At 38.9% G+C, this 24,087-nt stretch overlaps 1 protein-coding gene across 1 annotated transcript in view; it reads left to right on the top strand.

The window, feature by feature from the left end:
* The window catches only part of LOC139710591 (protein KIBRA-like), a 37,316-nt gene extending 24,320 nt beyond the window's left edge, over positions 1–12,996 (top strand). Inside the window, 16 exon segments of the mRNA XM_071622516.1 lie at positions 1,835–1,931; positions 2,429–2,586; positions 3,147–3,306; positions 3,706–4,306; positions 4,630–4,741; positions 6,065–6,223; positions 6,823–7,015; positions 7,492–7,656; positions 8,863–8,915; positions 9,425–9,509; positions 9,511–9,625; positions 9,628–9,821; positions 10,347–10,442; positions 11,082–11,238; positions 11,509–11,707; positions 12,954–12,996. Coding sequence (XP_071478617.1) covers positions 1,835–1,931; positions 2,429–2,586; positions 3,147–3,306; positions 3,706–4,306; positions 4,630–4,741; positions 6,065–6,223; positions 6,823–7,015; positions 7,492–7,656; positions 8,863–8,915; positions 9,425–9,509; positions 9,511–9,625; positions 9,628–9,821; positions 10,347–10,442; positions 11,082–11,238; positions 11,509–11,707; positions 12,954–12,981 — 2,572 coding nt within the window. The 3' untranslated portion in view covers positions 12,982–12,996.
* Positions 12,997–24,087: the final 11,091 nt, after the last annotated feature.

The following is a 24,087-nucleotide window of genomic DNA, read 5'->3' as shown; positions in this document are numbered from 1 at the left end:
ATGATGATGATGATGATGATTATGAATGATACATATGGTAATACTTATAGATATATTCACCCAGGCATGTTTTTATACAAACATACATTCATTTGACATTATGTGTATCACTAGACTAATTTTCAGTGGCATTAGTCATACTCTATACCATGTAAAAATGTTGAAAGGTGCCGTACGAGTGGGCTGAAATAGTGCATGTAATATAAACTGACCTGGGGAAGAAGGCATAGTGGGACACCAAGCCTCAAACTAGCTTCACAGGTCTCACCTGATCAAACATTTGTTGAAATCTGAGGCTCTACCAATATTAGCTAGGAGCATGTAGGCAGACTGCTTCAGGGGACAGAAACCTATCTCTCCTCTCCCAGGAGACTTTTGCTACAGAACACTTCCAGGAGAAATAATACCATTCTGGCTGAATGTAGGATTGCTTCCCCCCCGCCATTTTGTCTTTTGTCAGCATTCTTCTTAAAGTTAGAAATGTCTAAATTGATTAAACAAATTCAGAAAGAGGTTTCACAGAACACTGGCTAATAGCAAGACTGAATTTGATATTTTAGAGATGCTTCTATTGTAGAGGTTTAGATGAATAATTTTTAGTCAGAATTAAAAAAAAGAAAAATGCCGTAAACTGCTTGCCAGAGGTACAATTGATTTGAAAAGAGATTCTGTAGAATTTTGTGATTCTGCCTCAGAATAAATTGTGGCTCTGAAGGGAGAAAAAAATGCTTCCTTGTTTTTCTGTTTTATTTATTTTTTGTTAAACAAATCAGTTATAACTTTTTTTCTGTGAATGGTACAGTGGTGAATTTCCAATCTTTCTTAATTGACCAGGCAAACAAACAATGGAAGAGTTTAACTTTTCATACAATATGTACCAATATGCTAATAATCTGTGTCACAGGTGATACAGTCATAAAGCTCAGTCAAACTTCATTCATATAGTATAATGTGTCTTTATTTAAGTATAGCTTGACCTTTTCAAAGTGTCTTTATGCCTGTACATGTATGTGTGTAAGAGTGTGTGTTTGTGTGTGTATGTGTTCAAGTCTTGTCTGCCTGTGTGATTATGAATTATAGGAATGCTGTTGTCAGATCAGCTATTATCGTTGTAAAATTATACCAGAGGTTTTTATCACTGTGTATGGTAAAATACAGTATAAAGAGGTAATATTTGTGATTGTTTGTATGGAAGCTTAACCCATTGAGGACGAGTCCTGAGTATACTCGGGAAAGTGTCTATGGGAAATGCGTGTTCCGTCCTCAATGGGTTAAAATATGTGCAGCATGTTTTGTGTCCTGACTTTCTGTGAAAGAAAACCCACAAAAGTCAGTCTAAGATATAAGTATATAATGAACAGTTCAGCTTTAGATTTTTGCATTGTGCAAATTTTAACATTTCAAACAGACATTCAGCATTTGCTTCAGAGTGGTATTTGTTATCAAGAAATGTAGATCCTTTTTCAAGAAAGTGGATCATGGCCTTTTGCCAAAATGGAAAATTTAATCTACACTTTGTAAATGTGTTAACACTGTATTCCTGAATACCATTCGTCTGATCTATTTCCAGTATCGTATCCACATTATTTGCTTTTCATTTTCTGTTTGACAATCTAATCCTATCTAGCTAAATGTATTGATTGAGTTTGAATGATGTCATCACGACTTGCAATGCTCCTATTCTATCTATGGCATTGTTCTACCGCTAGAACTGAAACCAGAGGCCTCAGACATTAGGACAAACATGAGGCATTACAGCTGAAATCCTTACCAAGGAGTTCCTTTCTTGTAGTGACCTCTGTCTATTTTTGTGTCTATTCTTTTTGATATTCAGAGTGGAGCATGGCATGTCCAGTGGTTGGTCATCTAGCAGGACCCAGACTGACCCTCAGATCATCAAGTCATCTATCAGTGACCAAGGCCTGCTTCATGTAAGCTGCTCACCTCTCTCCAATTCAACCAAGGTTTTCTTCATTGTGTCCATTGTCCATTTTCCTGACACTCAATTTGTATGAAACGTTATACTGCATAGATAACAGTTTTTTGAATGGTTCATTATTTATTATTCTTATTCATGCCAAGTTGAATAAGTTTTTTTTATATTCTCTTCGAAATTTTCTTGTTATTCATATTATCTGATCAGTGACATTTGATTGTAATATCTTTGCCACAAAGAGAGATAGTGTATAGGATGTCCTTCAGAAAAGGCAAATTGAAAATCATCATTTTATTACCTCAACTTTCTATGCAATCCATGGACAAATACTCTTGATCTCTTTCAAACAAGCTGCCACTGTTCACTGTTTGAGGGATTTTGAAGTTCAAGGAACACTTGTTCCACTGACTTATGAAAGAGGAATAAAATGAAATTGAAGTATATTCTCTGAAATGTGTAAATGAGAAAATTTATGTCATTCCCACAATGCAGTCTGTTTCACGTCTTGGTCATCGGATGTCATCAACCTCCTCTCTACCAACGTCATCATCACAACCACTTTTGACCAGTGCCTCTCAGCTGGACCTCTCTCAATACAAACAGTCTTTGAATGCACAGCTGAGGAGGAGCAGTCAGGATCCCCATCGAAGGTACAGGACCTCAGATCTTAATATCTTGGTCTTACGTACAGACCCCGGCACTTCTTTATGTCATTCTATCTGCCCCCTATCAGAGGTATATGTTCTCTTACCTTATCTAGGTCTCACTGACAGACTGCAGCAACAAACCTTCATGTCATTCTCATCTATCTGCCCTCATCCAATCATCCGAGAGAAAAGATCTTGTCACAGAGTTGATTGTTATCTGTTTTAGGGATACATGGGGAAGAAGAAAAACTGGGTTTTCTAGTACTTTTGCACCAAATTTTACCTTATATAACTTCCATCTTGCAATCTTAACCTGTTGAGGATGGGCTGATTTTGCTACAACACGCATTTCCCATAGACACTTACCCGAGTACACTTGGGACTCGTCCTCAACTGGTTAATGTCTTTTGTGATGTGCTTATCTTTTTTCTTTTTTTAAATCAAGATACTAGTTCAATGTGACAAATGGAGCATTTATATTGTGTGGGAGGTGACAACATGAGATATCCTAATCTTGTCCACTTCGGAGGACTCACCATTTTCTGTACTTCCTTTCTTTCCAGTGTGTCCATGGGAACCTTGTCATCTAGCTCTAGTCGAGGATCGTTAGGTCCGTCAAGTCGGGGTTCGTTGGCTTCAAGCAAAGGCTCCCTGAACAGCGCCCTCAGTAATTCAGAGCTGAACCAGTCACCTGATGTCATGAGTGACCTGATACAGCGAAAGGTAAGGAAGGCAAAGATATGAAAAGAATGCTTGTAAAGATACATTTGATTTATTGGAATGATTGAAATAATGGGGAAGGAGATCCCCAAAATGGAAGCAATTTTTTTATTTTGTACAGCAAAATATGGCAGTGCACTTTTCCCAAGTCAATCCCATTCATACCATTCTTTTAATATCGAGCAAAGTCATTTTAGTCATGATGTGATGAGTCATGATTTGAATCTACCATGGGTGTGTGCACTTTTGATAAATCCCTTTCACACTAAAGAGCAAAGTTAACATTTATTTCCACCTGATATAAAGAAGTTCATCTTGTATCATTTCTTTGCTGTATTGCTCTTATACCTCTGACTCATAGTAAAGAGTACTTCTTGTTTTATTTCTTTTTTTCCCGCGTAGGTTGATGCTCTCCTACAGGGTGGAATTGAAGGACTAGACTACCAAACTCAAGTGGTTTCCCACCACACAAACTTGTCCCATGCCCACCACTACCACTTCCAGCAGCAACAGCAGCAACAATCTCATCAACATCATATACAGTATCATCAGCAACACCACCAACAACAGACCGTGAAACCAGGGGAAACCCCTTTGTCTGCTCCGTCTCTCTCTCCTCGCTCTTCCCTCTCATCCATCTCCCCTCCTGCATCACCGGGCGGGGCAGCCCACAAATCCCCCGGTAGTGAGGGACCCCACCCTGGTAGTACCCCACAGTATGAGGGGCGGCCCCCTACCTACCATCATCACCTGACTCACAGGAGACCAGAGGGTAATGGTCAAGACATGGATGGGGAGCAGCTAGCCGCTTACCTCGCTCAAATGCAGCTGACTTCCCAGGAACTACCTCTGGGAGGGGTCACTGGAGGTCAAGGTTTGCCAGGTCACGGCTCCAGAGGGAGCTATAGTATGGTGAGAGCTGGACTGGATTTGAAGTATGCCACCTCTGAGAGCAACAGTCAAGAAGGTTTTCTCAATTCGCAGCTGAGTCCCATTAGTGAAGGTAAGATAACACCACATTCTCCATGGGTGGATGTTTGCAATATCAGCCTCAATCAGGAGTGTGTCCTCCACCAACTGTCTTATAACTGGTTTATTGAAGTATTGGTTTTAATTGAAAAACACAATAGATTATTCATGATCTTCCCATCGTCCTTTAGAGAAATTTACACACGATGACAAAATACCAAGTGCTCTAGATGAATTAATTCCCTTTTGTGTAGTGCCTCAAAGTAAGGCCATAAAGCAAGGTCATAAAGTGAGGTCATAAGTGAGGTCATAAAGTGCATCTGTAGTATGGTGATGTTACCTTTTGGCACCCAACAGGTGTAGATCTCCTGCCTGGCCATGCTATGGGGGCCCCAAGGAGTGTGACAGCAGCGGTGTCAGATGAATCCATGGCAGGAGACAGTGGGGTCTATGAGGCTTCGGCAAAGAGGTTAGAATCTTTTCTTCCAGTACTTATTGTTTGATACTTCCAATCTTTTCTTCCAGTACTTGCTGTTTGATACTTCCCTTTTTTAAATATTTGTCTGTAACTGAAGGGGGGGAATTGGTTCCATAACATTTGCTCCTACAACAATTGCTCCCATGAAATATCTGCGTGCTATTAAAGCCAAACATAAATTCTATCCACAAACGTGACCCTAACCCTAATCGCAATCCTCACATCAAACTAAACCTAAAACCCTATCACAACTGTAACCCTAACCCTAAGTGCGTGGAGAAAATAAGACCGGAGCTATTATTGCAGGAGCAAATGTCGTGTCAACCGAAATTTAGAGGACTAAAAGGAAATTGGGAATATTTTCTTTTTGTCTTTTCCTTATACTATATTATTGTAATTATTGATATCATTATGCTCAATATTGTTTGTATTTGCATTATAATTAGTGTTATCATCATCATAATCAAAAGCATTCACAGTATTAGAAGTATTATTAGTAGTAACTGCATCATTAAAGGACAAGTTCACCTTCATAAACATAAGGATTGAGAGAATGTAGCAATATTAATAGAACACATCATTGAAAGTTTGAGGAAAATCAGTCAATCCGTTCAAAAGTTCTGAATTTTTGAAGTTTTTGTGCCGTACCCGCTGGATGAGAAGACTACTGCAGTGTATGAATAACTTAGATGTCACATGCGTACAACAATATAACGAAAATATAAAGAGAATTTCACAAAATTCCATCTTTTGAAAAAAGTACACATTCCCCTGACTCGTTACCGATAAATGTTATGGGTAATATTATTCCCCCTGCCTTTAGAAAGAGGCAAGTCAATTGCTCTTTTATTATGCGAAAAAAGTGAAAATATGTTGAATTTTCTTTTATATTTTCTTTATACTGTTGTACGCATATGACTCACAAGCTGTAGTAGTCTCCTCATCCAGCGGTTCCAACACAAAAATTTAAAAAATTCATAACTTTTGCATCGATTGTCCAATTTTCCTCAAACTTTCACTGATGTGTTCTGCTAATATTGTTGCATTTTCTCAATCCTTATGTTTATGAAGGTGAACTTGTCCTTTAATAATGATAGTGATAATAACAGTACTATAATAATGATGATGATATTAACATATAGCAAAACATTAGAAAACCTTGCTCAGAACAATGGAATGCATTGCTAAAATGCTATGGGTATTTCAAAGAGTGTCATTGTGAATTTAGTTGAAAGCAAGTGAGTTGAAAAGTGAATTGATGATAGATGTAAACCTTGTGGTAACTAAACTGTGTGGTTCATCCTGTGATTACAGACCTGGTGAGATAGCTGAGGAAGGTTATGACCCCATGACCTATGACATGACCCAGCTGCACATGGGCTGCCATTATGACCCCCAGGACGGTCTTGTGGTCATCACTCTGGACAACCTGAAGCATTTCAAAGAGCTGCTACCATCTCAAGACACTCAATTGTAAGTGTATTACATCCCATATCATACCTTCTTGTGTTCATGTGTGACCTACAGGTGACTCCCCTTATAATGAAGTCCCTTGGACCAGCAGTTTTCTTTTGTTATATCAAAATTTTGTGATAACTGAAGGGAATTTTGCACTATAGACTGTAGTGATGATAATTCTGGAACCTCAGTTTTTACTTTGTTGTAACTACCATATTCATTTGATGGGGAGTGCCCTGTACTTGTCTTCGCTCTGAAAGCCTGGTCTTATCAAGTGGCATTCTTTCCTTTTATAGAAAGGAAAGTTTTGGTCAGTGAACTTGTAAGAAAGCTCACCCAGTGCACATACTGGTATTATAGTTGGTTCTGTTTCAGCATCTTTTGGCCTGAAAATAAAAGATCATGTTTATTTTATTTGTTGCTAAAAGGCCACATTGCAATGGGTGTTCCAATATGTGTCATGTTCAGATATGCAGCCTCATTCACATCCTATTTAAAGTGACTTTTTCCACAGTGAGGAAAAAAAAGAGGAAGTAATGTCTGATACACATTTTGTTATGCATTATTAATATTCCTGCAACAGTTAATGATTGGTTTGATTTCTTCCAATCTAGTTTCATCAAAGGGAACATACAGTCGTATCCACCCCACCTGTCCTTTCAAACACCGCCCCTTCAGCAAACAGGGTCCAGCATAGTGTCCCTAGGACACCGATTTACCATCCCAACCAAGGACACAGATCTTCACTCCATGACTCTACAGATTTATGTTTGCTACCGTACCCCAGATGGCCAGGAAGATTGTCTAGTGAGTTTGATTTGATCACTCTACCCACTCTCTTATTCCTGTTCAGCCATCTCCAAAAGCCCCCTTCTACCATATCTGCCAGACACTTTTCTACCAACTCACAATGACTGCATTGATATACTACCAGTACTGTGAAGAAATATTTGCATTCATGAAACTTTTGTAAATTTTGCAAGAAGCCAAGATTTGCAAAGCAAAGTGCACATAAAATGTTTGATTATCACAATGCATTAAATGCCAGTGGCAATTTGTGAAAGTTTCATTGGCTCCAATTTAGGAAAGTTTCATAGCATGAATGTTTCTGGTTTGAGTGTAAACAGTTGTGGTTCTGTAAGCTATAGAGAGATCCAACCTATCAACCTACAACAAATACCAAATTGTGCTTACTATGTGGAAGGAAATTAAGAAAGTAACAGTAATATCACAGTTGTATGTTGACCAAAATCTATTTTTCATTTGTCTGTGTCTCTGTACAGGCTGGCACACACATAGGTCTCCTGGATGCCTGCCTCTCACACCCAGCTAGCTCTCGGTGGTACACCCTACTAAACTGCACCCAACCAGCCTACCCCCAACATGACATCGATACCAGCAGTGAGGGGACAGCCACCTGTACCAGTACCTTGGAGAGATCTAGTCAGGTGAGGACCAAGGCTGCAACCAGTGGGCAGGATTGGTTTCCCTTCTCTCTTTTCTTTTAGTTATAAAATGTTTCTTGATGGAAATTAGTCAGGTTCATATGCTGTAGCAGAATCAATAATTTTGTTGTATTGTGCAATTTAATTGTATAATTCGTTAAGGGTGTATACTTTCTTTGTGTTATTTGTCAAATCTGCATGTACTGTATATTCTTCATGTTATGCAAATGTCTTTATATGTATGCCTTTTAATCATCTGTGACTGTGCATCATAAAACCAACAAAAAGTTGCATGCCCTCATTTTATGTGGGCACTCAAACAAGGTGAAATGGGTCAGCCTAGTCAATTTTGAGATTTCCATGTTTTCTGAAAGAGTGATACTTCTACATTTCTACACTTCTACATCATAAAATGAATTGGAAAGTGTGTTTTCAGCAGTTTTTCTAGAACATTTTTTTTGTAGAATAGTGTAATTAAGTATGTCTTGGAGACCCCTTTTCTGTCCTTAAAATTCCTTTACACACCCTTCACTTAAATTACTAATCACTTTTGAAAGGATGATGCTACTGCTTTGAAAGTTGGTATTAGCCATGGGCAGAAGGTGTCTATAGAGCCTACTTAGCTTCAGCTTAATCTGATAATCCCTTCGTTGTTGGTGCAATGGCGTTTTACATCCTGTTTTTGTCCCATTCATTGCACAGCTAGCACGGTGTGGTAAGATTAAGGACTTGAATACACCTTAAACTTCAGAGCCTCTTTTCTCAGTTCACACTTTTCCAGAGTGTGTGCTTTCTTTCAAATATTTAGATAGGTTAGGAGAGTCCATTTGAATGGAGTTATACATCATTTTAAAGCTTAAAGAGTGCTCTTTCAGAATCTACCCTCCACTGAATATCCATGTTTGGTGACTTTTTGTTGGTTTTGTGATGCAGGGTGACTGGGTCACATATATTATGTAGCTCAACTTTAGTTGTTATTCTAGAAAGTGGATTTAAATATAATTGTTATTATGATTTATTTATTTTATTTAGTTATCTATTTATTTTTTTTATTTTTTATTTTGTATTTTTTTGGGGGGGAGATATATCAAAGATGTTGTCTAGTCTGAAAAAAGATGGGCGTATGATTATCTACATATTATACTTTGTTATTTATTTGATTTTGTAATAATTATTTTGTCATCTTGATGTGTGTTTCTTTTTATCCAGACTCCAAGTAATATAACAGATATATTTGACGCAGCTCTCCCGTATCAAGAAAGGCAAGCAAGTTTTAAAAAATTCCAACAGTGGTATTTCATCATAATTTATTCAGTTTCAATATTTGAGAAGTGGCAGATAGTTCTTTATACCTATTTCTTAAAAACATGTGTGATCGGAAAGAACAACAAAAAACAAAAGTAGTTCTTCAAATACATTTTTCTTCTAATGCAAAAAGATGCTTCCTGAATCTAAAAGTGAATTATTGATAATTTTGGATATAATCTTTTATAGCATGATTAATGTACCGGTACATATTGTATAACTCTGGGTGAAATAGCCCTCTTGAAGAGTGATTTGAATATCAGATTAGAAAATCTTTGGAATGTTTTATTTTCTAATGATGCAGACTTGGTAGTTATTGGAAGATGATCGCCATAATTTCTTTCACTTCTACAGTGTGCACTAGAGATGACATTGTCATGAAATGAAGAAATGAATAGATAGAATAAAAGTCTACTGTGATAAAATCAGTTTAAATATCACATACTGGTCTGTCCCATCTCCACAGGTTACGTGCCTCCTCCCTAGACAGCTCCCTCCTGTCGGCCTACCGTCACCCACCTCCAGCCCATGGGCTCCCCACCACAAACCTGTACCAACAGCCATCCACCACTCACCACCGTCTACTCCAGACATCAACACTCTCCGGCAGTCAAGGCTTATTTTCATCCTCCTCCTCCTCCTCCTCCTCTGCCATTCACTTGCCTACCACTGGCCCAGAGACTGGTGGTGACCCCAGTCTTACTGCTGATCCAATCCAGCTAATGACCAATGGCTACTTAGACTCAGTGAACGGAGAAAGGAACGAGCACCACTCTAGAATGAACTCTGGTTCAGGGATCACAAGGTCAAAGACGTTTACTGGAGGCACCACAGAAGGGCTTTCCAAGGTAGCGATGCCAAAGGTATGTCAGTCTTTTTCCTTGCCATCTCACTGACTGAGCTCCTAATATTTATGTTAAACTTGATTTACTGAAATCATCAGGCTAGACAGGGTGTTCAAGCAATTGCTGTTTGACAAAATAGTGACAATGATAGGATATTCATTATACAAACTTGGCAGTTTTACAAAATTATTTATAGGAAGATACTACTTTCCAGGCATGATAATCTGTAGATTTAAATCTGATTAACAATATATTTTTGTTCTCTTCATAATTCTCTGCACATTTGTTATTTCCATGTATTATAATCACTTCAAAATTGTTATATCCTGTCTTTGTAAAAAGTCAGTATCCTCCCTGATTTCCTAAAAATGATGAGTTTTGAAATTGAGATGTACATAGTTTAATCCTAGTTTCCTAGAAGTGGAGATGAGCTAAGTTTAATCCTAGTTTCCTAGAAGTGGAGATGAGCTAAGTTTAATCCTAGTTTCCTAGAAGTGGAGATGAGCTAGTAGATGACATACTTCCCTTTTGCCTTCATTCCAGCTGAACCGTAGTGAGAGTGACAGCGCCATGGCGATGCCTAGAATGGCTCCTTTCAAGAGGAATTCTCTGGAACGTAAAAGCATGAGATGGAAAAAGGTTTGTTGTAGTGATTTCTGTTTGATGGTAATCATTCATTAGTGTCCTTACCTCATTCCTACTACCAGTGCCATTGGAATTTGAGATGCTCTTTGCAGAATGTTGTATCAAAACAGAGAAATAATACAGTCAATGAAAATGGATGACTTTGATTTTTGTTCAGTGATTTCATTTAGAATTGGTGAAAGATGTTATTGACCTTATTCATCCAAAGGAGGTGTTGTGCCCCCCAAGGTGGCACCAATGTCTCCTCTTCTAAAGGAGTAGTTCTAAATGACTGAAGTGCTGTGACAGTTTCTTCATGTTATTATGGTAGATATGTGATGTGTGATCAAACACTCCTTGATGTTACAAACCCATGCCATTTACAGCATTTCCTACATGTTTACAGCAAATTTATGCTGACTGGGTTTGGTTTGAATAAAGTCTGTCTTTAAACCCCAGATCATTTTTTACCAATTCTCAATCCGAAGCTTGTGATCCCCAAAATGTTGAGGAGGAATAGATGTAAGAGCGGGATATATAATGAAAGTAGCAGTGTTGAGTGAGCACTTTTCCAAAGAAAAAAATTGAGTTTGTTTCTATAAAAGTTGTGGAGATTGAGTCTTTTAAATCATGCTGGTCTTAATCCTGCCATAGATGCAGAGCCAGGGCAGCCAGAGATCTTCCAAGAGGGCATTGACCAAAACCAGTCGCATGGAGTATGAGTCCCTGAAGACACAGGAGGCTCAGCTGATGGATGACTTGATGAGATACCGAGAGATCAAGAGACAGATGGAGGAAGTCCAGTCTAAAGGTCAGTCTAAAGGTCAGCCAAGGTCAAATGTCATGTATGGAGCTCTAGGCAAACAGTTGACAACCCATTCTATACATTTCAGACAACAGCAAAGTCATACTATAGATCAGGAACCCTTAAAATGAAGAATGCAGATTATATTCTTGCATTGTGATGTACAGGTTTCATAGATATCTCTCAGTGCTCTTTTGTCATAGTTCAAATATGTGTTTCCTCATGCTGGATTAATTGATTGAAAATCCTTTTTCTTCCCTCATCCCCTCGCAGTAGGTAACAGCAGTCCCCACACCCACAACAAGCCAGACAGTGACATCTTGAAGAAGCTGCTGGAGAGTGCTGAGCAGGAGGCACTGAGGAAACGACAGCAGAGGGAGGTAGAACAGAGATTGGAAGAGCCTGGTTATCCCACTCCCTCTCTAGTCAGACCTAGTATGGAGAATACAGTGATCTCAGCTCAGCTCCACCAGGGGTGAGTGTCATGGCCATTCTACCTTAAGGAATCATTATCTACATCATGACTGGGGTTGTAGGGAACATGCAGGATGATCCCTGTTTAGAGATAGGGTTAGGGTTAGGTCTGAAATGCTGAAAAGGAGGGTGTCAAATGCTATGGAGGAGAGTTTGAAATGTTGTGGAGTAGATTTTGAAATGCTGTAGAGGTGAGTTTTTGGTCCTTGGCTTTCATCTTGAGACTCACAAACTTGCCAACCATAATGTTTCAAGCCTTGAGGTTAGAACATTCTGTATACTAATGTTTCAAGCCTTGAGGTTAGAACATTCTGTATACTAATGTTTCAAGCCCTGAGGTTAGAACATTCTGTATACTAATGTTTCAAGCCCTGAGGTTAGAACATTCTGTATACTAATGTTTCAAGCCCTGAGGTTAGAACATTCTGTATACTCCAACCCCCAATTCATTTTCTGTCATATACAGGTTAGTCTAAATACTTTGAGAGTAATGTGTACTTTGTGTGTAATGTACTGAACTTTTCAAACTTTCCCATTTTCTCATCATGACTGACAAGCCCAAAACTACAAATGTTCTATGCACAAGGCATTTTTAGTGTGTGCATGTTTGCATACCTAAATTTACACACCCAATTTAATTTTATTGTGCATTGCAGTAAACACATTCTAGTAAATGTTACAAGTGATCAGACACTAGCAATGTGTAGAATACATATTGACATTTGTTATATCCATTGTTATGAAAATATGATTGTGTTATGTTTGTTGTCTTTAGCCATTTGATCACTTAAGGAGAAATTAAAGAGAATTTCAGTACTCAGAGAGTATAGCAACTGTGTTATAGATGATGATGTCATGTTAAGTGCTGTGAGACAACTTATAGTTTGTATGAGCGCCATACAAATGTAATTATTGTGTCGTATTGCATTGGTGTGTTAGGAATAGATACATGTCACTTTGCATCTATAGTGATGATGGGACAATGATTACATATTTTGAAGAGAAGAGAAAATTTGTCATGAGCTCCTGTATCTGTGCATTGACAGGATTAGTGTGCAGAAAAAAAAAATGCAATGCAATGTGATCAACACAATAATTTGTCTTTACTTTGACAACTTTTAGACATGGCATGATAGGCTTCTATTGTTTTGTATACTTTCTATGGTGAGAGTTATTGTAGCTGAAGAAAGTATGATTTATATAGTGAGAACTCTTTTTCATTTTGTGTCTATTAACTCTTATTGTAGGAGCAGTGTGATGACCTCTGAACTGTGAAGGGACAAGCAATGGTCAATCTGAAATAAATCCAGAAGGGGAATTCCCCAGGAGAGATAGTTTGGATGGGATGACCCAGTGGATGCTGATGGTCATCTTGGCATCAGGGTCTATCCAGGTCAGGACTCCTGCTTTAGTGGGACACGCCGGGCAGTGAGATGCACTAGGTGGTGAGACATGCTGCATGATACGACACCCTGGGCTGTAAGACACACTGATCAGTGAGACGTACTCAGCAGTAAGACACACTGCTTGGTATGACATGCCAAGTGGTAAGACACGCTAGGTGGTAAGACACGCTGGGTGGTAAGACACGCTGAGCGATGAGACACGCTAAGACACACTGCATGGTAAGATGCACTAGGCGGTGAGACACGCTGGGCCGAGGGATAATGTCTCCTGTGGCATCATCTACCAACTGGAAGACTTGAAGAGGAAGTGGTATCCAGGCTCTTGTGTCTCACTCTACAATCCACTGATGTATGAGGCTAAAGCGCCCTCATCACTCTATGACGCCGTCTTCATTGGAATGCAATAATGAATGCAATCTAGACATTGATTGCTGCAGACTGAGTGGATTCACATTCAGATTCAATGTGAAGGGTAAGTTGTCTATGTCAGTTGAGTGAGAGACAAAGAAAATGTATTCACCTGCCAGTTTCTGTCATTGTTTCACTCATGTGACAATAAACCATGTCATGAGAAGGCACTGTTATGAGTTCAGTGAGCTGCAAACTTCTCATAGACCAGACTAATACAAGGAACCGTTCCTCAGTCCTTCTAACCTGAGAGTAGGGTGTCAGTACCCTGCTTTGGGGTCCTGTTGCTACAAATATGATGTAATTGTTCTTATACGTTCTTTCTTCAATGATTCCACATATCATTATTCCAAATGCAAGTCATTGAACCCTGCTTGTTTCCACATTGTCATGAAATGAGTCGTCTTTCCATATCTTTCCTTTTAACTGAAGGGTTAGCAGTGAAGACATTATATGTTGCATAGTCATACAAGTCATGCTTTCTGTGTATGTTAATGAACAACAACAACAAAAAAGTATAGATCGTATAGCAGGTAATAAATCCAATACATTGAGTGTGTGTTCTGAGAGAGAGAGTGTATTCAAATGTGTGACTGACAGTGACTGTAGGAATCGGTCATTTTGGCAGTTAAGTTGTGTGTTGTACACACTTTGATAGCATCAGGGCATCTTGAATTGCTCTGAGATAAATGATGTTCCTTTGAGATCTAACAAAAATCTGTGAATGTGTGGTGCAGGTTACACAGATAAAGAGACCAAAGTAGCTACATATCACTAGCATTGACTGATTATAACTCAGATGACATCATGTCTCAATACAGAGTGATGCTTTTTTTTCTCTTCTACTTATCAAAGTACTACTGATATGATGTCAAAGTACATTCACTACAGTATTCTCAGAAAACAGCACATAATTGATTGTACCTTGGGTGCACAGTATTCTTCAGTATTCTTCACTGGTAAAAATTCAGCGTAGTGATCCTAGTATAGTGGATTGTCACTATGTGGAAAGATTTTGCTACTGTGTTGGCTGTATTCACTTGAATTGAATGTTTTCAGTCACCTCATGCACAATATTCACATTGTTATGTCACAAGGCTTAATTTTGCAATGCAGTTACTCCTAAATTATGCTACAAGTTAGTCATAGGGAGGATTTGTGGATGTTTTCTGATGCTGAGAAATGTTTCTAGTGCAACCATGGTTAAGATGGCAGACCTAGAGGCTGTGAGAGGACTGTGGTCTATGACAATAATCATTCACAGTCCTGTGGGTCACATGGTATAGTAGAGTCCCTCTTGGTCAGGATTCTGCCAGACATGTGCCAGCCAAAACCTTTATGTGGAACCCTGCCCTCGGAAAATATCATCCTCTAAGAGTACTGGCAGTGTTACTTAGCTGTGGATTGCATCACTTTGAAGATTATTGCAAATTAACATTGAAATGCATGTTTCTGGCTGTGTGGTAAATCCTTATAATTGAGTCTCTCATGTAAGTTGAGTGACAATGGAATCATGATTTGACTTGCTGCTGCTGCAGGATTTCACTTGACTCTTTCATGTAAGCTGCATCCTAGTCACATGATCAGTCAAATGCTGCATAGATGCCTCTTGGTCATGTGATGTGTCACATGATATTAGAGTGATATGTTGGTTTTTCTTTTTGTGAAAATAATGAATCAAGTGGTAGAATGTTCAGCACCCTTGCACATTCCCTTTGTTGTGCTGCTTCTTATTCCATCTTTCAGATAAACTTACATTTATAGGTTGAATGAAGTTGAAAACTTTTGATTGCATGCATGGCCCTATGCCTAAGCCCTTTCTGTCTGTGATTGATGTTGATGCTTAGAAATGTAAGACTTTCAACAAGCAACATAGTGTTTGTAAACAAAACTTTTCTGATTTTGTTTCATATGACCTTTTTTGTATATGTTTGAAATCAAAGGCTAGTATGTCTTGGCTTGTTACATATGTACAAGTACAGAGTTTTGTATGTATTTTTATATCATTTTCGTATGTGTGAACATTTGTTATGTAAGTGTATCGGTCTGAGTAAAACAAGAAATTCCAGATGGTTGAAAACCTTCTTAAACTCGCTAAACACATTCCTGTATCACAAGAATTTAATTTCTTTCTGAGATAGTGATTCTCTCTAAACTAATATTAAACAAATATCTTTAGGTTGATCATAGTAACAATTTCCATAAGTAGATGTCAGTTACTAAGGTTACACATTATCTTCTGATCTGCAATTTAGATAACATCTTCTTAGGAGAGTAAGAATAGGGCACTAAGAAAATGACATCTTATCTTGCAACTTTGTTCCTGATGGTAAGACTGGGAGAAAATTGCCACTTTAGGTAGCACCTTCTTTCAGTAACCATCATCCCAACTGTGCTGAGAGTCTATAGCATGTGGTTTAGACAAAGGTTGGCACGAATGATGTGGCATGTTTGAATGAGAATGGCTCATTCCAGGCAAACATTCCCCTATGATAACTTTGCAGTACTGTAGATAATAATATCTTAAAGTGGCTGCCATCCTGAATGATATGGAGCATATAGTAAAGTTAAGGAATAAGATCCTTAGGTAGGGATTGTTTGAAACCTCACCAAATATAGCTTTAATACATAGTCCAGCAGATAACTGCAGTCAGGAGTGTGACAGAAGAGTGATAAATCATGACACAAATTGAAGAATTACTTAATAGTTCACTTTGTTCAAAGTATGCTTGTCTTCTTGAGAGGTATTTTGAAAGTGATTCATTGGTAGGAGTGATAAAGGGTAAGAGAGAGAAAGAGAAAGAGAGAGGAATATTGACATTGTAGAGGTGTGTTGTGATGTGAAAGTGTAGAGAGAAGAAAGGAAAAGGAACATTGTGTATATGTTGGTTTAACACTGTCTCTATGTAAAGTCTATGTCATATACATTGTCTTTATCTGTCTCTCTCTTTTTTTTATGGGGAAAAAAAAATCTTGGCTGGACCAAATGGTGCATATCTAGACCTGTGTGAGTGTTTGTGACGGTGGGGATTTTTCGCAAGTTGGGAGAAAATTTTTCCAAAGCTTATCATATGATGTAAATTTGTATATAACAAACGTTTCCACACTGTTTTTAACAGTTGTACATTGTATAAAGAAAAATAAATATGCTGAATAAAGTGATATGATATGAAAAAACATTTTGAGAGCAAACCAGAATGTCTTTTTTTTTTTTCTCTCTCTCAGCAAGCTGTTGTATAAATGAAAGTATTGGAGTGTGTGTGAGTGAGGATTTGGTGTATGGTGAGATATCCAACTTGATCATGGTAAAGGATAATCTACAGAAATGAATGTGTTCTAGTTGCAACTCTCAAAACTGGTATAATACAAAATGTAGGTTGTCCCACCAAATTTCGTTGGAGTTGCATTCAAAGTCGTGAATACAAGTTGAGCAACTCTCGTATGATTCATTTTCATTCATTGAGGATGCCATTTTGTTTTATACCATCCTTTATGAATATTATTTGATGCAATTTAGAGAGAAATTCATTCAAATTAATGACGAGAAGTTGTCATTCAATTTCACACCAACTAAATACGGTAGACGTTCATCAGGGCAATGTTGTGCTAATTTAAATTCAAATGCGTTTGATGTGTATTTTCATTTTTAAAATGCTTTTTATATGTTCATGTGAGAAAATCATGAAATTGTTCGCTTGCAAAATCAGATGGAATGAACTTCCCAAGTTTTGAATGATCTGGATGATCTTGTACGAGTTCTCTGAAAATTGAATGATTGCATCATTGAAGTGTGTGTGTAGTGTTTTTGTTTTGTACTAGACAAGAGTGGTGATGCTTCAAAGTAATATCTATTCCGTGTTCAAGATGACAAACACAAGTTCCATGCATTTTTATGAGACAGTGATATGAATCCTAGTAAAACCAGGAGGGGTGATACAGCTAAAGTCCACAACTCTTCCGTATCTTTATGTATGAGAATACATAAAGTCATTGCAGCTGATTGACAAATTGCCTTTCACAAATAAAAAAATGATTAGGGAGGTGATTGGCTCAGTCGGTAGTGCGTCTGCCTCCAGATCCAAAGGACCCCGGTTTGATTCCGGGGTCTCACAGAGCAATTTTGTGTGTAAGCATTCTGTCCCCTCTAGTTACAAGCAAATCACTCTGTCCCTTGGATAGGACATTAAATGGAGGTCCCGTGTGTGAACTAGCCACGGCTCACTCACGTAAAAGATCCCTCTTCATTCATTCATCACAAAGAGTAGGGCGCTAACCCTGTGAAGTGGTCCACCTACCCACCCACAAAACAGGCGAATGATGCCGACCCCTCGTGGTTCACCCCAGGTGACTAGCAATATGTCATCAAACGGTATCAACCAGGTATATTGTGCCATACGATTGAATGAATGAATGAATGATTGAATGAATGAATGAATGAATGAAACACTGATTATTCAGTGAGTAAGTACATGTACAGCCGCAAAACAAAACAAAAAATCGCCAGACATGGGATTTTTTAGTTAAGGGCAGTTTCTGTAGTATAGCCATGATAAAAATGATGGGTATACTGGGTACATACTCGGGTTGCTGAACCAAAGACTGGCCTGATTGCAGGTGTCATATCTACCAGCGACTAGCCGATAGCCAGTGATGGTTATGATCCCTTTATCTAATTATTCTTTTACTGATTATCTAATTAGCTCACATGAGCCGAAGGCTCAAGTGAGCTCTTGCGATGGCTCTTCGTCCGGCGTCCGTCGTGCGTAAACTTTTTACATTTTCATCTTCTTCTTGAGAACCCCTTGACCGATTTTCACCAAACTTGGCAGGTAGCATCCCTAGGGGGATAGGATCTCAATTTGTTCAAGTGGGCACCATACCCCACCTGGGGGGCCCCCAGAGGGGCCCAAACCCCCAAAATTAAGGAATCTTAAAAAATCTTCTTCTCAAGAACCAAAAGTGATAGAGCTAAGTTAATACTACGAATGAATACATTGATGACTGTAGTTTCAAGTTTGTTCATGGCAGAATCAGGGGTGCCCCCCTTGGGACCCAAGGGAGGGGTCCTAATGGGGCCCAAAGTGTACATTTTCATATTATTCTTGAAAATGCCATTATGAATTTTCACCAAAGTTGGCAGGTAGCATCCCTAGGGGGAAAGAATCTCATTCCCATCAAATGGGCACCAAGCCCCACCTGGGGGGCCCCAGGGGGCCTAAATTTGGACCGAAATTGTAAATGTTCATCTTTTTCTTGAAAAGCCTATCACAAATTTTCACCAAACTTGACAGGTAGCATCCCTAGGGGGATAGAATCTCAATTCCATCAAATGGGCACCATGCGGGGCCCCAGGGGTCCCTCCCCCTCCTGTAAGGAATCTTTACAGATTTTCTCTGGAACCAGAAGTGATTGAGCTAAGTTGATACAATGAGTCAGTATATTGATGACTGTTGTTTCAAGTTTGTTCATGGGAAAATCAGGGGTGCCCTACCCCCCCCCCCCCCACCTCCTTGGGACCCAAGGAAGCGGGATGGGATGGGGGGGGGGGGTCCAAATGCGGGCCTAAATTTTCATCTTCTTGCTGAAAACAACAATGGATTTTCACCAAACTTGGCAAGTAGCATTCCCATGGGGATAAGATTTCAAAGTGTTTGAATGGGCACCATGCTTTCCTTGGGGGGCCCCAGGGAGTCCAAACCTCCTAAATTAATGAATATTCAATAATATTTTTTCTAGTTCTAATCAAAAGTGATAGGGCTTTAAGTCTTTTTCCCCCAAGCTGCATAATCCAACATTCTATAAAGTACAGTCTACTTGGTAGTATTTTTTACCAGTGTGATGGAATATGTAACTGGACACCATGCCCCCACTCTCAAAGCTACCCCCACCACAAGTTTCCAATGTTCTCAGGTAGGAGTCTGCAAGAATGCATGGAAGGTGAACTTGCGATACTCAGGTGAGCGCGTGACCCCCGGGTCTCTTGTTTTATTATTCTTTTACTGATTTGCTAAATCAGTTGCAATAAAAAAAACTTGACGTAATAATCATTGATTTGAATATAAAGTCAGTCGTATCACATCTAAACAAGTGTAATCACTGGACCAGATCTCGTCATTTCAAGTCACTTCAAATTTAGAAGCACTTCCTGCAGAGGACATGATTTCTTCTCTTTTGAGTTCATTATAAGTAAGGATAATTGGTAAAGATTTGTGTGCTGTTCAGTGAAAAAGATGAGTGCAAAAGAAAGAGGAGAAGAGAGGACGGGGGAGATTAGGAGGAGGGGATAAGGAGGGGAAGAGGAGGAAGAGGAGGAGGGGAGAAGGAGGAGGAGGAGGAGGAGGAGGAGGAGGAGGAGGAGGAGGAGGAGGAGGAGGAGGAGAATGTCTTTATCTCTTGCCCTTTGCCCTCGGGTGTGTTTCCCGTGACGCTGTAGAAAACCCTACTCTCAAGTTTTCTTGTGATGTGCTCTCCCTCCCGTCACACATGATTACCTCGACTTTCACGATGACCCTGTATCCTCTCAGTAACCGCCACAATTATTCATTAGGGAGCTTTAGATTTGTGACGCGGAAATTTAAGACGACTACTGCGTTGGCCGTTCTCCTATCTCCCTGCGTCGTGTTGCAAAGTAGTTTTAGATTCCTCGAGGTCGCAACCTATAAAAAGTAAATTGGCGCCCCCATTTGATCAGTGCATCAATAACTCTTTGCGTCGTGAATTGAGCGGACGCAAAAATAGCCTCGAACACGTAGTGTGAAACTCAGACGACGCAAAATGTAAATACGTAGATCGATTTGATAATCCATTTTGCGCATGCGTAGAACAATTTTTTTTTTTATTCCTCTGAACGTCCGCGACGCGAAAATCTAAAGCTCCCGTGAGGCGCGACGTCAGTGTATTAAAATAAAAGCAACAAAGTACTTGTAGATTATCTCTGCAGATTACATCCTTCATTGCTTCAGGAGATTTTTTTTTTCCCGAAACCGCAAACTTACAGGGACTACGTTTATTGTTCTCCCATCATACCCCTGGATACTTCTGTGGTCTTCCTGTTACTAAGGCAACTTATTTTCTGAGACATCCGCCCAGTGATGCTGAAAGGTGCCCGGAGTCATATGGTTTCCGTGTAGAGGGCACTGACCAATATATTATCCTCCGGGATTATAAATCACACGCTTTGAACTAGCAAAAGTCTATTTCCTTCAAGACACTCGTGCCCTAACACATCTGTGATTGTTTGAAAAAAAAATTATCTTTTTTTTTTTTTTTAACTTCATCAGGGAGTTCTGATTAGATATTTGTTTTAAAAAAGAAGACAATTATAGGCCCTGTGTTATCCTAAAGGAGCGGACTAGTGTCAACTTTAAACAGAACCACGTCACCCTCCTCACTGTGCGATACATATATCTGATGGTGTGTTTGTGTGTGCGTGTGTGTGTGTGTGTGTGTGTGTGTGTGTGTGTGTGTGTGTGTGTGTTTTGTTTGTTTGTTTGTTTGTTTGTTTTCCCGGGAATCTCTTTCTTGTCTACTTCCACGCATAGTGTTTACAACAGACTTTATTCATCTTTCCCTCTGGGTTTCCATTTGAATAATCTCATTCGCGATTAGTGGCTCACGCGTAATACGGTCTGCAATCGAAATGACGAAAAAAAAATAAAATGAATAATTGATTTTGATATTAAGGATGCATGCTTTTATAAACCTATAAAGCCGTAAGAAATATTAATACCTCGATGATGGCCCAAGTCTGTTCTCTTTTGTTGTGTGAAAAAGTTCGGATAGTGAGAAGAGGAAGAATTGTGACTGTAATCGATCACAGTTAACGTACATGTGAAATTAGTCTGGGAATCATATGGGAGAATGTTTGATGATGCAGATTTAAGAAGCTGTACTTGGAAAGAGATTCTGTTCGGGAGGAAGGAATGCAGTATGGGAAAACCCCAATTGTTAAATCATATGTAATTTTGTTTAAATATTTGATTTTCAAAGCAGAAAACATAGAAAGCCGCCTTCATGTAATGAAATGAAAAATAATATTTTAGGGGATAGCTTTGAGGAAAGGAAATTAGCATCAATGAGGGGAACTTTAACCATTCATTTCAGTAAATAGGAAAATTAGCGAATGTAAAAACAGAATGGAAGGATCCGGAACCAGATCTCCACGGGGAAGGGGGATGGGATGGGATGGGTATAGTGGGGTTGGAACGGCATGGGGTTATTAGTTTCTAACCGCGGGTGGGAGGTTGGGAGGGGGGGGGGGGGAGATTGATAAAAAGGGAATGTAGATTCCATTTTTGTGTTTGTATCTAGGACGTGTCATTTTTTTTTTTTGGTACTCTCTTACTGAAAGTACAGCTTGATTTGATTTCAACGATCATAAGTGTGCAGTGCACATTTTTAGGTGCTTTGTATATTCTTTATGAATGCTTTGTTTACTGAAAGTACAGCTTGGTTTGATTTCATTAGAATTGTGCTGTGCTGAATTGTGTCAATTTCTGAATACATGTAATTTGATTGTCATGAATTTGTATCAATATGGAATTAATAAAAGGTTATGGAAAAAAGTACATAAAGTAAGATCGATTTTCTCTTAATTCATCGTTAACATTACGTTTATCTCATTTTATGTTTGTATACAAATCATTATTTGATTTTCAATAAAAATTATGTGAAGTCATTAGACATACGCAGAGATGTAGACTATCACAAATCCCAAAAATCGCAATGAGTAAGGATAAACAATGAATAAATAAAACAAAACAAAATAAAACAGTCATCGAATTAAGCGCGATAAAACATGATAACCTTTTTGTTTCGATTTATGAACATGCATCTCGGTCTACCTGCCAAAATCAGGTGGACAAATTGGTGCAAGCGAAAATAAAGGGTGCCACCTATCACCAATTATGTTATAGGTTGTTCTACTCTACCTGAGGGTGAGCACGCAAGCAGGAGACACTATGGATTTGGTTGCTTGGTTCATTCAACGAGGCGTTTAGTCATAGTGATTCGTTGTGCAGGCTATCTTTAGAAACATGAGTGGCTGTCGCGATAAACCGGTGTCAATTTGTGGATTATTTCTTATCATAGAAAGCTAAAAATAGCTATCGACTATCGATACCGTTGGCAATACACTGGTTAAAGTGAAATTAGTTAATGTGAACTTGCTTTGCTGAACTGGAATGATCCTTCGTACGCTGTCGTTTTCATCCTCACTAAAATCTACTTCTGGTCAGAGAAGATGTTTTAAACGTGCAATAATCAGGAGGATGTTTTTATATTTTACCAGTAGACACTCTATAGATATGAGATAGACAGCATATGATACCTTTTCTGTTTGTTAGTTAGTTTGTTTGTATGTTTTTTCGTTTGTTTGCGTATTCATCTGCGTGAAATTGTATTTATTTGCTTGTGTGTGTTCATCGGAGCCCGGTTGGAGGGTTAACAAACAGGTTGACACTTTGATCCTTATTTCTGGTTATAGCTGCGATTGTAGTTACAAACAAATTTCGATTATGTCATATGTGTTCGTAAAACAACGACAACAACGACTACCACACTAAATAATCATGATCGTATCTTAGAATTCTTCTTCCGGTTTCACCTCTCTTCCTTCACGGAGTTATCATCACCTGTTGTATTGCTTAATGTATAGACGAAGACTATGCAACAGCCCAAAGTCTCGACATTAGTATGCATGTCCTATGTATACCTCCAAGCCGAACCCAAACATTTGTTCTTCAAGGGTTTGTTCCACGTGCCTTGCTGTCTAACAGAAATAGCAGAAATAAAGTGGTATAAGATCCAACCTGACATGGTACATGTTACTTTCCCTGATAGCCGATGTCAAAATTGTCAGCCCAGGATTGCCAGGTAATCATGAACACTCCTGAGTCTAGAGGGACAGAGGGTTGAAGATCCGAGGATGGAGAAATAGTCGTAAAACAAACAAACAAACAAACAAACAAACAAACAAACAAACAAAAAGAATACAGACTGACAAACAAACAACAAAATAAACAAACAAATTACGATGATAGGTGCGCATCTGTTTCGCAAGCCCCCTCAGTTTTGTCAGTGTTTTAATTTACACATATCAGTCAGCGAATATCTACTGTCATAAACCAATTCCATGGACGTGTCTTCTATGTTCTACACATATTTTAACTTCAGTGTATTAATTCATCGTGTATTAACTTTCTCAAATCACTGCATGAAATATTAAATGACGTATACTAGACCGAGTCGTCAGTCTTAGGCTACATGAGTCCGCTTCACAATACGTTGTCATTACACTCGCCATCTTTTACTCAGAAATTAAAACAGATCACTTCACACTCGAACTCTAGAAGTGTGGTCACATAAATTACCTCTTAGATGTCAATGGTTCGTCCAGGGAGGGGAAGAGACCCACCTCCCTGGTTCGTCCCAATAACCCCATCAAAAACCCACTCTAAACGTTACAAGGAAGTCTAACCCTCATTAGCAGAGGATGTTATTAACGAAGGAAGTTTGTTTCCCTGATAATGAGCACATTTCCACATTAAATTAAAGCTGGAATTTGAAA

This window comes from Diadema antillarum, unplaced genomic scaffold (assembly GCF_040938485.1).
Source record: "Diadema antillarum isolate AM-2024a unplaced genomic scaffold, OU_Dant_1.0 seq00001547_RagTag, whole genome shotgun sequence".
NCBI classification, from domain to species: domain Eukaryota; kingdom Metazoa; phylum Echinodermata; class Echinoidea; order Diadematoida; family Diadematidae; genus Diadema; species Diadema antillarum.
This window is presented reverse-complemented; position numbering and strand designations above follow the sequence as displayed.